The sequence below is a fragment of the Rhinopithecus bieti genome, unplaced genomic scaffold (genome assembly GCF_001698545.2).
Source record: "Rhinopithecus bieti isolate Rb0 unplaced genomic scaffold, ASM169854v2 scaffold_33652, whole genome shotgun sequence".
Taxonomy (NCBI): domain Eukaryota; kingdom Metazoa; phylum Chordata; class Mammalia; order Primates; family Cercopithecidae; genus Rhinopithecus; species Rhinopithecus bieti.
The window spans coordinates 2,791,328-2,807,711 of NW_016814761.1; the positions used below are offsets into that span (position 1 = coordinate 2,791,328).

At 53.8% G+C, this 16,384-nt stretch overlaps 1 protein-coding gene across 1 annotated transcript in view; it reads left to right on the forward strand.

Moving 5' to 3' along the window:
- NBL1 (NBL1, DAN family BMP antagonist) overlaps positions 1-11,266 on the forward strand; it is a 17,499-nt gene extending 6,233 nt beyond the window's left edge. The window contains exons 2-4 of the mRNA XM_017851999.1: positions 7,864-8,052; positions 8,174-8,285; positions 9,688-11,266. Coding sequence (XP_017707488.1) covers positions 7,864-8,052; positions 8,174-8,285; positions 9,688-9,894 — 508 coding nt within the window. The 3' untranslated portion in view covers positions 9,895-11,266. The remainder of the gene's footprint in view (positions 1-7,863; positions 8,053-8,173; positions 8,286-9,687) is intronic.
- The last annotated feature ends 5,118 nt before the right edge of the window (positions 11,267-16,384 follow it).

Here is a 16,384-nt window from a genome sequence, read left to right on the forward strand (position 1 = left end):
AAAAAAAAAAAAAAAAAAAAAAAGAGGCCCAAGGTAGCACTGAAAGTGACATGGACTGAGGAATTAACTCTGATGGGTGATCTCTCCAGAGTTTTCCATGTATTCTTTAGTTTAATTCTCACAGCTGTCCTGTGAGCTGGATATTAGCACTATCCCCACTTTGCAGATGAGGAAACTGAGGTACAGAAAGGTTAAAATGGGACCAAGTGATCCCAGTGCTTTGGGAGGCTGAAGTGGGAGTTCAAGACCAGCCTGGTCAACAAAGGGAGACCTCGTCTCTCCAAAAATTTAGCTAGGCATGGTGGTGTATGCCTGTAGTACCAGCTACTCAGGAGGTTGAGGTGGGAGGATGGCTTGAGCCCCAGAGTTTGAGGCTGCCATGAAATATGATTGTGCCACCACACTCCAGCCTGGGCAACAGAGTGAGATCCTGTTACAAACAGAAACATAAAAATAAAAAGAGACAGACTAGAATGACTGAGCTACGATTTGAACTCGAGTCTGTAAACTATGGAGAATGGAGGAGGAGAGCCAGACCCTGCCCTTAGTGAGTGTGGGGGCAGAGGAAAGGTGGGAGAGGCAGGGGAGGGGGAGCATCTGGTTTGACAGCCACAAACGCTGCGTGCTCGTTGTGTGTGCGGACTGCGGTGTCACCTGAATGCTGAGCCCACAGGTAGAATCGTCCATCCCCATCAGCTGGGGCCAAGTGTGGGAAGGTTCCCAGAGGAGGTTCTGGAAGCAGGAGGTGAAGATGGGGAGGGAGAGCCCAAGCAGGAGGTGAAGATGGGGAGGGAGAGCCCCGCCTTTCCACTGAGGATTCATCAGCCCTGCCCTCCATGGCTCTGCACCGAGTGGTTGCTGGAACTGGTAACAGGAAAGGCCTGGGGTGTGTGTGTGCGTGTGGGGTGTGTGTGTGCGTGTGTGGGGTGTGTGTGTGTGGGGGGGTGTGTGCGTGTGCTTGTGTGGATGTGCATTTTCTTGTGCGTATATAGGCACGCTTATATATGTGTGTGTGTGTGTGTGTGTGCTTTGTTCTTAGGGGGTGCAGGTGGTTTGGGATATGCCTGCTTTTGTGTGTGTGTGGGTCTGGGGTGAGTGGATACACTCTACCTTGAAAATCCTGGTATATCTGGCCTTGAGTGACCCTGAATATTCAGACTTAATCCAGAAGAGGAATTGGGGAGGATGGTTCACTTGTTATACCAAAGCCGATCCACTCTACAAAGGGTTTCGTGGTGGTCGGGAGTCAGGAAGAGGTTGGTGTTTCTTGAAATCTAGGCCGCTCCCGTGTATTTAGGGTGCATTTAGGATGCCTCTCCAGGTGTTAGAATCCAGGCAGTGGGGCTCGGGGGCCCCAGCAGCAGTGCTGTTAATGGAAGCCTCTTTCCTGGGGCCTGGGAGGCCGTTGCTCCTGGTCTGGCTGGGCTTCAGAGTCCCGTGGGGAGCACATTCAGGTGCCCAGGCCATGCCTCATACCTGGGGGGTCACACAAGGAGGGCCGGGCCCCGGCATCTCAGTTTTGGCAGGCATTTCAGGAAAGAGGCTTCACAGGCCTGACCCCGAAGCTCGCCTTCCTGGGGGACCCTCTGGACGAGGGCTTCCGGGAAAGCAGCCAGGGCAGGGCTGCTGTGTTTGTTCCCTGCTCTCTTCCTCGGAGTGGGAGCTATGGGTGGGTCACTTCCTTGACCTGTGCCTCAGTTTCTTCCACCGTGCCAAAATGGGTCTGCTGGTGTCACCTCCCAGGGAATTTCGTTTCTGTGTGGGCAGCAGCTCAGAATGTACCAGGCATTGGCAGGGGGCCACTGAGGAAGTGGAGGGCTTGGATTTGGGAGTGGTGGGTGGGTGGGGTTGGGAAGAAGACACTCACCTGTGCTAAGGACACCTCCTTTAAAGCCTCACAGCGCCCCCGTGAGGAAGGATAGTGTCACACATACCTTTACCTGGGCTCCAAGAGCCAGGGGCAGCCATGGCCACAAGACAGTTGGCTAGGGAGTCAGCAATGGGATTTGACCTCTGGTTTATGGAGCCCCCAAGCTCTCAGTCCAGGCCGTGGCTGAATGCTAGGGTGCTAACAGGAATGAGAGGCACAGTTGGCTGGGGCAGTGGCAGGAGCTCCAGGCCTCATCCTAACTCCAGATTCCATCCTTTCTTGCTTCTTTCTCTTCGGTGAACCTTTTCACCTGCAAGGGTAGCCGGGGGTTGAACCTGCTACCATCCGGGTTCAAATTTCGGTTCTCCTGTTTACTAACAGTGAAAGCCCAAGCAGATTTCTTAGCCTCTCTGTGCCTCAGTTTCTTCATCTAAAAATGGGGGAAAGAATAGGATCAGGCGGTTATTGTAGGACGGAATAAATTAATATCCAGTCACACACCACATAATGATGAACCACATACATAATGGTGCTGCCATAAAATTATTATTATTATTATTATTTTGAGACGGAGTCTCGCTCTGTCCCACAGGCTGGAGTGCTGTGGTGCAATCTCGGCTTACTGCAAGCTCTGCCTCCCGGGTTCAAGTGATTCTCCTGCCTCAGCCTCCTTAGTAGCTGGGACTACAGGCATGTGCCACCACACTTGGCTAGTTTTTGTATTTTTAGTAGAGATGGGGTTTCACCGTGTTGGCCAGGCTGGTCTCAAACTCCTGACCTCAAGTGATCTGCCCACCTCAACCTCCCAAAATGTTGGGATTACAGGCGTGAGCTACTGCGCCTGGCCTCCCATAGGATTATAATACCGTATTTTTACTACACCTTTTCTTTCTTTCATGATTGTGTAGTGGCACAATCCTGGTTCACTGCAGCCTCAACCTCCCAGGCCCGAGTGATCCTCTCACCTCAGCCTCCCAAGTAGCTGGGACCATAGGCATGCACCATGACGCCTGGCTAAGTTTTAAATTTTTGTAGAGATGGGATCGCCTTGTGTTGCCCAGGCTGGTCTCGAACTCCTGAGCCAAGCAATTCTCCCATCTTGGCCTCCCAAAGTGCTGAATACCTGATATAGCCTAGGTATGTAATAAACTAGACTATTCAGGTTTGAGTTCACTCTATGATGTTCACAGAGCAACAAAATCACCTAATGGCACATTTCTCAGAGTGCATCCCCATGGCTAAGTGATGCATGACTGTAATTGCACTCTTATATTTAGTTCAAAATTCAGAACCTCTGCTTCCCTCCTGAGAGCCATCTCTGACTGCACCAACTCAAAACAACTGCCTCCTGTTTACCCACATCCCTGGACCTCCCCTCAGGGGACTGTCTGAGTGGGCATAGCGTCTGGGCCCCCAGCTCCCCGCCCTTACCCTTGCCTTTCTCCCCACCCTCCTAAAAGTGACCCCTGCCCTCCTAGAAGTGAGTGAGTGAGTGTGGAACTGCAGGGACCTGAACGGCCCAGGGCAGGGCATTGCTTTGCCTGACTTGCTGGGGACCTTGGGACAGCCCCTTGCAGAGGAGGGAGAGACTTGGCCTGGGAGATATCCAACTTTCCTTCCCGCCCTCGCTTTTGGGGAGTCCCATGACTTGCTGTGTGACCTTCAGGGTGGGAGGAAGGGTTGAGAATCTGGGTGAGGCTCTCAAGGCCCAGGAAGGAAAGTATGATTGCTGCTTAAAAAAAAAAAGGATGAGTTGCTGCTTGAAGAAACAAAAAAAGCATAAACCAACAAAAAAGAAAACCTGCTAGCCAAGAGCCCACCCCACCTCTCCTGGAAAGCCCCGGTGGGGGCAGCCTGGGCTCTTCAGGGCTGGGCAGGAGGGCGGGCGGAGGTAGGTGTGTCTGAAGGACAGCCATGTGTGGGAGAGACCTCACCTGGCATCCTCGCTGCCTCCTGTTCCAGCCCAGCCTTGGCTCTGATGCTGGCCTAGCCTTTCCCATGATCCCCTGAGGGGAAGAGAGCTGACCTTAGTGGGTGCCTCCTAGGTGCTGGGTACCTTCATTTACTCCTCCCAGTTCTTTTCCAGGGAGGGCGCAGTGCTGCCCATATTAGGGTTGAGAAAGGCGGATTCAGAGGAGTGAACTTATTTCTGGAAGTCATACAGCTCCTAAGGGGAGAGGCTGCAGTTCAAACCCTGGGGACTGCAGGCTCCACGCTTCCAGGGGGAGCCCAGGGAGAATGCTGGAGCTCCACGCTGCTGGCCCAGGGAGCTGAGGCCCCAGCACCCTGTGGAGAGCCTGCCAGGGCCTGGTGGGTTGGGTTATAGCACCCCTCTGTGGGCACAGCTGGCCCTGTGATGACCTCAGCTGTGCACTGGAAAGGGTAGAAGGTAAGGAGGGGGCCTTCTGCCTCAGTTCGTCTCATTTCTCCTAACCTCTGCCCCAGCCTGACCCTGATAACCAGTTCCTGATCTCTGGGCTTGCAACCTCTTCCAAAAAGTCACCATTACCCCATCTCCCATTAAGCCTCCATTAGCCTCAACCCTAGTCTCAGCACTCAGCTTCAGCCTGGTCCTGACCCACAGCCTCAGTTGTGACCTCTCCTAATTCCCACTCCAAGTGCTCACCCCAGCCTCCCTCCCTCTGTCTCTTGCTCCCTCCCTCCCTCTCTCCCTCCGTTCCTTCCTGTTTTCTTTCCTGTCTTTTTTTTCCCTTTCCTTTTCGACAGGTTCTTGCCCTGTCACCCAGTCTGGAGTGCAGGGAGGGATGCGATCATGGCTCACTGCAGCCTCAAGCTTCTGGTCTCAAGCCATCATCCTCCCGCCTCAGCCTCCCGCATAGCTGGACTACAGGTGTGCACATCACAACGCATAATGTGATAATAAAAAATGTGATATCACAATGTGATGATAAAAAAATATTTTATTTTATTTAGAGACCAAGTCTCACCTTGCTTCCCAGGCTAGTCTTGAACTCCTGAGCTCAAGCGATCCTCCCGTTTTGGCCTCCGAAAGTGCTGTAATTACAGGGGTGAGCCACCATGCCTGGCCCAGGCTACTTTCATTACAACCCCAGTCTCAATTCCAAATCCACATCACTTCCTGCCCCCGTCACCTCCCTGGCACCCTGTGACCTGTTGTTTCTGAGGAAGCAAGATGGGGTCAGATATAGGAGGACGAGGGTCCCTGGGCCTCTCCAAGGGTCTAGGGGGCCAGTCCAGTCCAGGGAGCCCTGGCCTTAAATGGACCTCCAGGACCCTTCAGGTGTGCTGTGGGCAGACCCTGACTCAGGAGTGAGGAAGCCTCCTGCATGCCAGGCTTGTTGAAAAATTCATTGGGTTGCCAGTTAGGGGGGAATCCATTCTGTTTTGTTAGGATGTGGTTGTACTGGAAACATGGGCTTTGTCAGTGAGACCGGAAATGCATGGGTGAGGGCCTGGATCGTGACAGGAACTCATTTGGGAGGCGGCAGGGGCAGCCTGTCCGACCTCACTTCCAGCTGCCCTTCCTCCCCAGTGGGCTGGGAGTGGGGCTTATCCTGGCATTGGGGTACTCTGAGATGGAGACCTGTAGGAGACGGGCAGGAGCTGGGGGAACTTGCTGGATGGGGAGCAGAGTACCTGGAGGGGGTCACAGCCCTGCAGGAGCCCCGCGTGGCCAGCCAACCTTGAGACCTCTACTCCCCAGACACTTGATAAAGTACTTGGCTCTGGGCTCAGCACAGTGGCTCACACCTGTACTCCCAGCACTTTAGGAGGCCAAAGTGGGCAGATCACTTGAGGTCAGGAGTTTGAGTCCAGCCTGGCCAACATGGTGAAACCCCATCTCTACTAAAAATACAAAAATTAGCCAGGTGTGGTAGCGAGTGCCTGTAATTCCAGCTACTCAGGAGGCTGAGGCAGGAGAATCACTTGAACCTGGGAGGCGGAGGTTGCAGTGAGCCGAGATCATGTCACGACACTTCAGCCTGGGCGACAGAGTGAGACACCGTCTCAAAAAAATAGATAAGTAAGGCCAGGCGCGGTGGCTCATGCCTGTAATCCCAGCACTTTGGGAGGCCAAGGCGGGCAGATCATGAGGTCAAGAGATTAAGACCATCCTGGCTAACACAGTGAAACCCCGTCTCTGCTAAAAATACAAAAAATTAGCCAGGCATGGTGGCGGGCACCAGTAGTCCCAGCTACACGGGAGGCTGAGGCAGGAGAATGGCATGAACTCGGGAGGTGGAGCTTGCAGTGAGCCAAGATCATGCCACTGCACTCCAGCTTGGGCAACAGAGCAAGACTCCGTCTCAAAAAAAAAAAAAGTAAATAAAATTTTTAAAAAAGTACCTGTCTCTGCCATCTCCACGGCCCATGGTAGGATTGTCCTAAATGGGATGCCCAGTCCCAAGCCACCTGACTTCTCGTGCTGGGCTTCTGTGGGGCCACAGGGACCAGGACCTGTCCCCTCTTCCTCCTGTTTTAGCCTCACCCAGGCCCCTCTAGGGACTGTCCCAAGATAAAGAATCCCTAACTGAGGGCAGAGCTGCCTAGGAAGCCTGATCAAAACGCAGACTCCTACCCACCCTAGAACTTTTACTCCACAAGTCCCTAGGGAATTCTGATCATTTGTCAGGTTTGGGAACCACTGGCCTGGGTCACTGCACTCATTTTACAGATGGCGGGGAAACAGGCCTGAGTGTCCCGGTCACCCAGCACATGTGAACCCCATGCCCTTTCTCTGCTGTGCTCTCCTCCGAGGGTTTGGGGACCTCCTTGAAGAAGGCACCGCTCTCATCTCTGAATCTTTTGAAGCCTCCCTCCCCGTGCTTTTTGCATTGAGGGGCATGGGTGAAACTCACTGGGGCGCGTCGCCTGCAAGTGGAATCCTTTGACACAGACTGCCCTGCAGCGCCACCTTTTGGCAGATCCTGGTATTGTTTTAGTATCTCGCTCCATCCTATAGCAGGGGAATTGCAAATGGTTAAGTGCTTAGCTTTGATTGGCTCCTGCTTGACTCGTGTTGAAGTGGGGCTGGGGGCAGTGATCTGTGTAGAGCCCTCGTGGATTCAAGTTTCTGGTGAGGCATCTTAGAAAGCAATACTGTCTGGTTCAGTGTCAGTTTTTTTTTGCCTGAGGTCTGGCCAGCCAAGGTGGCCCAGGAATTCACTGCAGGCCAGGTGCGGTGCCTCACGCCTGTAATCCCAGCACTTTGGAAGGCTGAGGCAGGAAGATGGCTTGAGTCCCAGGAGTTTGACACTAGCTTGGGCAACATGGCGAAACCTGGTCTTTACAAAAATTAGCTGGGCGTGGTGGCAGATGCCTGTAGTCCCAGCAACTTGGGAGGCTCAAGTGGGAGGATCACCTGAGCCCAGGGAAGTCGAGGCTTCAGTGAGCCATGATCATGCCACTGCACATATTTTTCTCAAAAAACAAAACCAAAAAGAAATCACGGCAACATGAAAGTTAAGGCTACCTTTTCAAACATCAGCATCTGACAGCGGTTGCAGTGGCTTTCCGGGAGACATGGTGTGTGGCCAGCCCCTCGAGGGCTGCGTGGACAACTTTTTGTGTGTTTTCCTGGATGGCCCACAGCTGCAAAGGGAGAAAGGGGTAGTAATTTTTCAACACTTGACATGTGCTTGAACACTTCATAACTGCAATCCTGCGCCAGGCAGTGGTACCATCTCCCCTTTTTAGATGAAGAAACTGAGGCACCGAGATAAAAAGTAACTTGCTCAAGTAAAACCAACACATATGGAATGTGTATTATCTGCTAGGCCCATTGAATATCTCATCTGACTTTACAGATATCCATCTGATGTAAGTACCACTCCCAGCTCCAATTGTGAGATTCAGAGGGGAGAAATAACTTGTCCAAACTTGCACTTGATTAGTAAATGGGAGAGCTGGGATCTCGCCAAGGAGTCAGATGCCAGAGTCCATGTTGTAACACCACTGCCCGGTCCCCTGCACCTTGCTGTGCCTCACCTGGCACCTGTGCTCTGTTCTAGGGCTCTGGAGGCCACGGGCATGATGCTTCGGGTCCTGATGGGGGCTGTCCTCCCTGCCATGCTACTGGCTGCCCCACCGCCCATCAACAAGCTGGCACTGTTCCCGGATAAGAGTGCCTGGTGCGAAGCCAAGAACATCACCCAGATTGTGGGTCACAGCGGCTGTGAGGCCAAGTCCATCCAGAACAGGTGGGACCCAAGGGGTGGGTGGGGGGATGTGGACAGGGGCCCAAGAGGGAGGAAGAGGACCAGGGCTGCCCGTCCCTGCCTCCCCGACATTGACACGGGCATGTGACCTCTCCTCCCACAGGGCGTGCCTAGGACAGTGCTTCAGCTACAGCGTCCCCAACACCTTCCCGCAGTCCACAGAGTCCCTGGTTCACTGTGACTCCTGCATGCCAGCCCAGTCGATGTGGGAGATTGTGAGTACTGCCTGCCTGCCCTACCCAGTCTCAGCCTGAAGCCTGCCCTGGCCTTGGCCTTTCTCCCCAGGCTCCTGTATTCCAGCAGATGACCACAGGGGCTTAGCAAGGCCCCACTGTGTGCAGGGTGAAGGGCTTGTGCTGGGGATACAGACGTGCCTCCCCACAGGATGGTTCAGAAGGTCTGATACCAACTTGTACAGGACAGGGATGTTCCCGAAATTCCATTCTGATGCCTCTCATGGGTTGAAGTCCCTTCAGGGCTTCCTGTTGTTTAGGATGAGACCAGAATCTTTGCCCTGTCCCGAAAACCTGGCATGGCCTGGTTCAGTGGCCTTTCCAGCCTCCTCCTGCTTCCCGCCCTCCTTACTAGCTTGATGCTTAACACAGCCGCCTGCTTTCAGTTCCTTGCACCTGCTCCGTTCGCTCCTACCCCAGGGCCCTTGCACCTGTTCTTTTCCCTGCTTGGAACACCTTCTCTGTCCCCCTTCTCCAGTTCACTTCTATTCATTCTTCTGCCCTTGGCCCAAGCAGCGTTTCCTCAGGGCCCCTTTCCAGGCCCCCGACTGGGGCCCCACCGTTGGCTCTCAGAGCACAGTGTGCCCCCGCTTCAAGCGCCTTTCACACCTGCAGTCTTCCACCTGCAGCCGGGTGATTTTGACAGGTCTCTTCCCCCAACTAGACTCTGATTTCCTTGAGGGAAATGTGTCTTTGTGTCCCCAGAGCTGGCACAGGGTAGGCGCTCTGTGGAAGGGAGGAAGGGAGGGAGAAGGAAAGAAGGTACTTAGACGGGTGACGATAGGGGCAGAGTAAGAGGTAGATGGGGTTCCTGCAGGGCGAGCCTCAGCCGGGCTGGGCTTTGGGGTGAGGTTCTTTTGAGGAAGCGCAGTCTGAGCTCAGACCCAAAGGCACAGTTTGGGGCAAGTGGTAGTTGGGGGGTTGGGGAACCTTCCAGGCAATGGGAACAGCATGTGCAGTCCCTGAGGCAGAGCCCAAGCACAGGATTGGTAAGAGTGGTGCAGGGTCAGGGGTAGGGAGGCCAGCCAGCCGGCGGCACCGGAAGGTCTTGGGTGGCCTTAGTGAGGGGTCAGGGTTTGTCTCCAAGTGCAGGGGGATCCGGGCGGTGGGGGGCTGGATTTTAGCAGGGGCAGGCCACGTTGGATTTCCCTGTGGCTGCCGGTGGGGAATGGGTGGGAAGGTGGCAGGACTGGATGTGAGGAGACGGCTCTGGTGGCTTGTGCAGGGGTTCAATTTCCCCCTCCCCATGGGACCCTGGAGCTAACTGGGCATCACAGGTGGGCTCTGGGATTCTTGGTCCCATGAGGAACTATTACCCTGGGGGCTTCCTCGCCTGCCCCAGGCCTTTGGAAACATGCCACCTCTTCTCTCTTGCCCTCTGCAGGTGACGCTGGAGTGCCCGGGCCACGAGGAGGTGCCCAGGGTGGACAAGCTGGTGGAGAAGATCCTGCACTGTAGCTGCCAGGCCTGCGGCAAGGAGCCTAGTCACGAGGGGCTGAGCGTCTACGTGCAGGGCGAGGACGGGCCGGGATCCCAGCCCGGCACCCACCCTCACCCCATCCCCACCCCACCCTGGCGGGCAGACCCCTGAGCCCGAGGACCCCCCAGGGGCCCCCCACACGGAGGAAGAGGGGGCTGAGGACTGAGGCCCCCCGACTCTTCCTCCCCTCTCATCCCCCTGTGGAATGCTGGGTCTCACTCTCTGGGGAAGAGTCAGGGGAGAGGCTGAAGCCCCTCTTTGGCACTGGATGGACTTGGATACAGACTCGGACTTGGAATGCTGCCCGGTTGCCATGGAGATCTGAAGGGGAGGGGTTGGAGCCAAGCTGCACAATTTAATATATTCAAGAGTGGGGGGAGGAAGCAGAGGTCTTCAGGGTTCTTTATTTTGGAGGGGGGGTGGTCTCTTCCTGTCTGGCTTCTAGAGATGTGCCTGTGGGAGGGGGAGGAAGTTGGCTGAGCCGCTGAGTGCTGGGGGAGGCCATCCAAGATGGCATGAACCAGGCTAAGGTCCCTGGGGGTGCAGATGGTACTGCTGAGGTTCCGGGCTTAGGGTGAGCATCTCGCCAGCCTCAGGCTGGAGGGAGGGGCTGGGCTAGAAAGACCACTGGCAGAAACAGGAGGCTCCGGCCCCACAGGTTCCCCCAGGCCCCTCACCCCACTTCCCATCTCCAGGGAAGCGCCGCCCCGGTGGCACTGAAGTGGCCCTCCCTCAGCAGAGGGGTTTGGGAGTCAGGCCTGGGCAGGACCCTGCTGACTCATGACGCAGGAGCTGGGAGCCAGGCTCTCCGGGCCTTTCTCTGGCTTCCTTGGCTTGCCTGGTGGGGGAAGAGGAGGAGGGAAAGGAGGAAAGGGAAGAGTCTTCCAAGGCCAGAGGGAGGGGGATGACCCGCCAAGACCACCCCTGAAGATAAGCATCCCCCTCCTCTCCCTGTTAGAAATGTTAGTGCCCCCCACTGTTCCCCAAGTTCTAGGCCCCCCAAAAGGCTGCCAGAGCCGGCCGCCCTCTCCCAGGGATGCTCTTTCTAAATATGGATGGGTGTGGGAGGGAGGGGTTACCTCCCTTGCCCCAAGGTTCCAGAGGCCCTAGGTGGGATGGGCTCACTAAACCTCGGGGAACTCCAGGACAAGGAGGACATGGGACTCGCGTGGACAGCCAGGGTTCACTTGGGCTCTCTCTAGCTCCCCAGTTCTGCCTGCCTCCTCCCTCCCAGCTGCACTTTAACCGATAGGTGGGGACCTGGGGGGAGGCCAGGGCAGGCAGGCCATGAAGAGAGCCCCTCTGTGCCCAGCACTGCCTGCGTCTGCTCTTCAGTACCCAGGGTGGCTGCCAGCCCACCGCCTCCGGCCTGGGGTGGCCCGGCCCTCCCGGCTGTTGTGACGCGGGCTTCTGGAGCTTGTCGCCATTGGACAATCTCCCTGACGGACCCTCAGTCTTCTCATGAATAAATTCCTTCAACGCCTGTGTTCTCCTCCTCACTGACTGGCTCTGCCGACCCAGGTTCTCCAGAAGTGCCGGCAGTGAAGCTCAGGGGTAGCAGGGCCTGGACCCAGGCAGTGGGGTGCTGAGCAGACCTGCCTGGCCCCCAAGTGTCACTGCTGTCTCTGCATCCTTGTGGCCCTCTCCCTGGCTTGCCGTGTGCACCCCTGGCTCCTGATCCTCTGTCTCCCCAGCTTTCACCTCTTTGGTGCCGGTTTCTGGCCTCGCATACACCTTGGGTGGGCCTCCAGAACGGGGCTTCATGGATTTTGGCCCCTCGTCTCCTGGGCTTGCTTCATGCCATGTCTTGTCACCCACACAATGGCTCAGGATCAGCCCTTGCCTGGGACTGGCCTGCCTGGCCCCCTGGGAGAAGGGGAAATGGTCAAAAGTATTGGTTACAAATTAATATATAAGGCTGGGCCCTGTGCTGGGTCCTTGCCCAGTCCGCACCAACGCCCAGTGATGCGGATGTTGTCCTCATTTTATAGATGAGGCATATAAAGAGGAGGCGCTAGTAGTCATTTTCCCAGGGTCATGCAGTGAAGAAATGTCATCAGCAGGACTGGAACCCAGGCATCGGCTCATGGCCCACACCAAGTATGGGCACGCCACCACTCATTTGATCATTCAGCAAGTCCATAGTAGGACATTTCACCATGGTTTTACAGAGTGGGACATGGGCTCTGGAAGCACAGGTGACTCACGCAAGCTCGCAGTTCCCTTGACTCCTGACCTCACATCACATCTGGACACTTAATGGCAGCACAGTCTTGGGCAGGACCTGCCTCCATCCTGTGTCTGGATCAAAGCTGGGTATGCATTCATAGATAAAGAAATAAGGGCTGGCCAGGCGCGGTGGCTCAAGCCTGTAATCCCAGCACTTTGGGAGGCCGAGGCGGGCGGATCACGAGGTCAGGAGATCGAGACCATCCTGGCTAACACGGTGAAACCCCGTCTCTACTAAAAGTACAAAAAACTAGCCGGGCGAGGTGGCGGAAGCCTGTAGTCCCAGCTACTCGGGAGGCTGAGGCAGGAGAATGGCGTGAACCCGGGAGGCGGAGCTTGCAGTGAGCTGAGATCTGGCCACTGCACTCCAGCTTGGGCGACAGAGCCAGACTCCATCTCAAAAAAAATAAATAAATAAAAAATAAGGGCTGGGCACAGTGGCTCACGCCTATTATCCTAGCACTTTGGGAGGCTGAGGTAGGAGGATTGCCTGAGCAATAAAAAGTGATTCCCTGTCTCTATAAAACATCAAACAATTAGGTGTGGTGGCACACGTCTGTAATCCCAGCTACATGGGAGGTTGAGGCGGGAGGATTCTTTGATCCCTGGAGGTCGAGGCCGCAGTGAGTCATGTTCATGTCACTGCACTCCAGTCTGGGCGATAGAGTGAGAACCTGTCTTAAAAAAAAAAAAAAAAAAAAAAAAAAAAAGAGGAAAGGAAGAGAGAGGGGAACAGGAAGAAAGGAAAGGAAGGAAGAAAAAAGAAGCTTATAAGAGTCTGTTGGAAATAAAGCAATAAAGCAGGAAGGTGGGTTGGCCTGGCTGCTGCAGCCTGGAATGTCAGTCAGAGTTCAGACTTCATTCCCTTTGTACTGAGGTGCCCTAGAGGTGTCTGTGCAAAGCTGGGTTTCAGGAGACTAAGCTAGGTTGGAGGAGGGAGATGCTGCGGCCATCAGGGGTGACTGCAAGGGTGTAGGCGGGAGAGGATGGGGCCAGTTATGTCAGGCGGTGGAGTTGGAGAGGCAGCCTGATTGAGGAGAAGCGCTGCTGATTGGATGTGGGAGCCCAGCGAGAGGGAGTAGCCAGGCTTGAGAGAAGTCAATTGAGAAGCATCCCTTGGTGCGCCACCTTGCGGGGATGGAAGGAATTGCATACTGCATCCCCCAGTGAGGAGGGACTTAAAGTCTTTTTTTTCTTTTGAGACGGAGTCTGGCTGTGTTGCCAGGCTGGAGGGCAGTAGCTCGATCTCGGTTCACTGCAACCTCTGCCTTGCGGGTTCAAGTGATTCTCCTGCCTCAGCCTCACGAGTAGCTGGGACTACAAGCGCGCGCCACCATGCCCAGCTAATTTTTGTATTTTTAGTAGAGACGGGGTTTCACGATGGTCTCGATCTCTTGACCTCGTGATCTGCCCGCCTCGGCCTCCCAAAGTGCTGGGATTACAAGAGTGAGCCATCGTGCCCGGCCTGGGACTTAAAGTCTTCACAAGGGATTAACACTGATAGCAGCGCAGATAGCAACGCAGGCCCCTCGCTTTCCACTTTGTTTGCCTGTATGGAGCCAGCTCTCAACTGGTTTTCTTCCTCTGCTCCAAGCCTCTGAGGAGACTGAGTCTGCTTGGGTTCATATATCTTAGCTGGACCACTTCCTAACTATAGTCTTGAGCAAGTCACATAAGATCTCCGAGGCTCACTTTTCCTATGTGCAAAATGGAGAATAATGGTCACACCTACCTCACTCTTAGGGTCGCAGTGAGCGTTACGTGAGTCAGTGCACATGTAGAGTTCGGGACATGCCTGGCTTTAGTAAGACCTCAATGGATGTCAGCTGTTATTATGATTGAGAATGAATGACTGGCCCAAGCTGCAGGGTGTTGCACTGATAGTTTTGTTCATTTAGTCATTCATTGAACAGATATTTATTGAGAGCCTAATATGTGCCAGAGCTCCAGCATGAACCAGACAGACAGATCCCTGCCTTCAGGGAGTTTACTCAGTTGTCCAGTGCCTTCTGGCACAGAGCAGCTTTGGGCCAGCTGGCGATCTCCCTGGGGCCTTGATTTCTCCATCTCTGTCATGAGGAGCTTGCCCCAGTCCTCATGTATGGACAGGCATGGAGGTCTGGGGCAGACAACTCCCTAAAACTTAGCTGTTCCGTAGTGGCACCTGCTATCTCCTGTGGGGAAGAAGCTCTCTTGGCTAGAAGTAATCAAGGAAAAGCTGAGTATTCTTGAAAGCCCTCTTTACCCTGAAATGTTAAGAGGTCTAGGACTTCATTATTTCATGACCCAAATGACAGTTATAGGAGCACACACACAAAGTGTCTATAAAGGTCTCAGCCAGGTATAGGACTCATGCCTGTAACTCTAGTGCTTTGAGAGGCTGAGGCAGGAGGATCACTTGAGGTCAGGAGTTTGAGACCAGCCTGGGCAATATAGCAAGACCTTGTCTCTACAAAAAACTTAAAAAATTTAGCTGGGTGTGGTAGCGCACACCTCTAATCCTACCTACTTAGGAGGCTGAGGTGGGAAGGTAGTTTGAACACAGGAGTTTGAGGTTACAGTGAGCTATGATAGCATCACTGCCTCTACTAGCCTGGGCCACAGAGCGAGACTCTTGTCACTAAAAAAGAAAAAGTCTCAAGTTCAAGATCATAACAGTATGGCCACAAGGTGGCACCACAACCCTGGCCCAATCTTAAAATAAAATTTTAAATTTTAGTACAGATCATATTCTAACAAACATCAGTGGATCCATCACCCAGAATGAACAAATGTTAAAGTTATTGCCAGGTTTTCTTTAGTTTTGTTTGTTTGTTTGAGACAGGGGTCTCACTGTCACCCAGGCTGAAGTTCAGTGGCTATTCACAGCTGTGATCCTAGCTCACTGCAGCCTTGAGTTCTTGGCCTCAAGCAATCCTCTCACCTCAGTCTCACAAGTAGCTGAAACTACAGTCGTGTACCACCACGCTCGGCTAATCTTTAGGTCTTTTTAAAAGATAAAATATATCAAGTATTGTGGAAAAGTGAAAGCAGAAAGACTAATATTCTATACACTACGTACAGATTTTTACAAAGCAACATTTATCAGGCAAAATTTTTTACTCATCCCATTCACAGCTCCACTGGCTTGGTTTCATAGCAGCAGAGAATTTGAGAGGCTTTGCATAACTTCACAGAGCAAGTGGCAGACTCTGGATGATGATCCCAGGTTGCTGGGCTCCCAAATCCTTCCACACAGCACCTCTCAGGGTTGTAGTTGTCCACGTCAGAAATCCCTGGGCTCAAGGAGTTGGCACAGAGTTGAATGCATAATGATTGTGCTGATGGGAACACTAAGGCCAAGAGCTAGCTTTTTTTTTTTTTTTTTTTTTTTTCAGTTGGAGTTTTGCTGTTTTTGCCCAGGCTAGAGTGCAGAGGCGTGATCTCAGCTCACTGCAACCCCTGCCTCATGGGTTCAAGTGATTCTCCTGCCTCAGCCTCCTGAGTAGCTGGGATTATGGGTGTGCGTCACCACACCTGGCTAATTTTGTATTTTTAGTAGAGACGGGGTTTCATCATGTTGACCCGGCTGGTCTCGAACTCCTGACCTCAGGTGATCTGCCCGCCTTGGCCTCCCAAAGTGTTGGGATTACAGGCGTGCGCCACCGCTCCCGGCCAACTAGCGTTAACATAATACCAAAGACACAGATTACATCAATGTCATTTAATCCCCTCAGCAACTCTGTGAGGTGGGTGCTGTATTGTTCTGCTAACTATTACAGAAGAGAAAACTGTGACCCAAGGAGATGGAGCCACTGGCCCTGAATCCCAGAGCTGGGATGGAGCTGGGATCCCAAGCCAGGTCTTTCTGACTCTCTGCCCAGGCTTGCTGTACTACATTCTGTTCCTTGGGGGCATGGCAGAAGTCGTCACAGTGGTGCAGTGTGGTGGCAAGGAGGAAGGACAGGCCTCCTCTACCTGCTTAAAAGATGCTTCTGTGTGCAAAGCTGGGGCTCTGAGCACCAAATAGCGGCTTAGAGTCAGGGGGTGGGTGCTGCAGGCTCTGAGGTGCCTGCGGGGAGGTTTTTGACCATCTGTGATGGGCTGTCTTTGCCATGGGCATCGAGCAGATCTGAGTTTCGGTTCCACTTCACCACTTGCTGCTGGTGATCTGGGGCAAGGCCCTTGGTCTCTCTGAACCTCAGTTTAACATCTACCTCTCAGCATTATTGTAGGGATGGGAATAAATAGCTGGAGGAGTAGGAAACTCCCTGGGGACATTGCAGGAGCCTTCGATGTGGAAAGTATTATTTTTCTGTTTCTGTGGAGAAAAAATGATCCCACCCTGTTCTCTTTATACTACTTTTCTTTTCATTCTTTCCTTCCTTTCTTC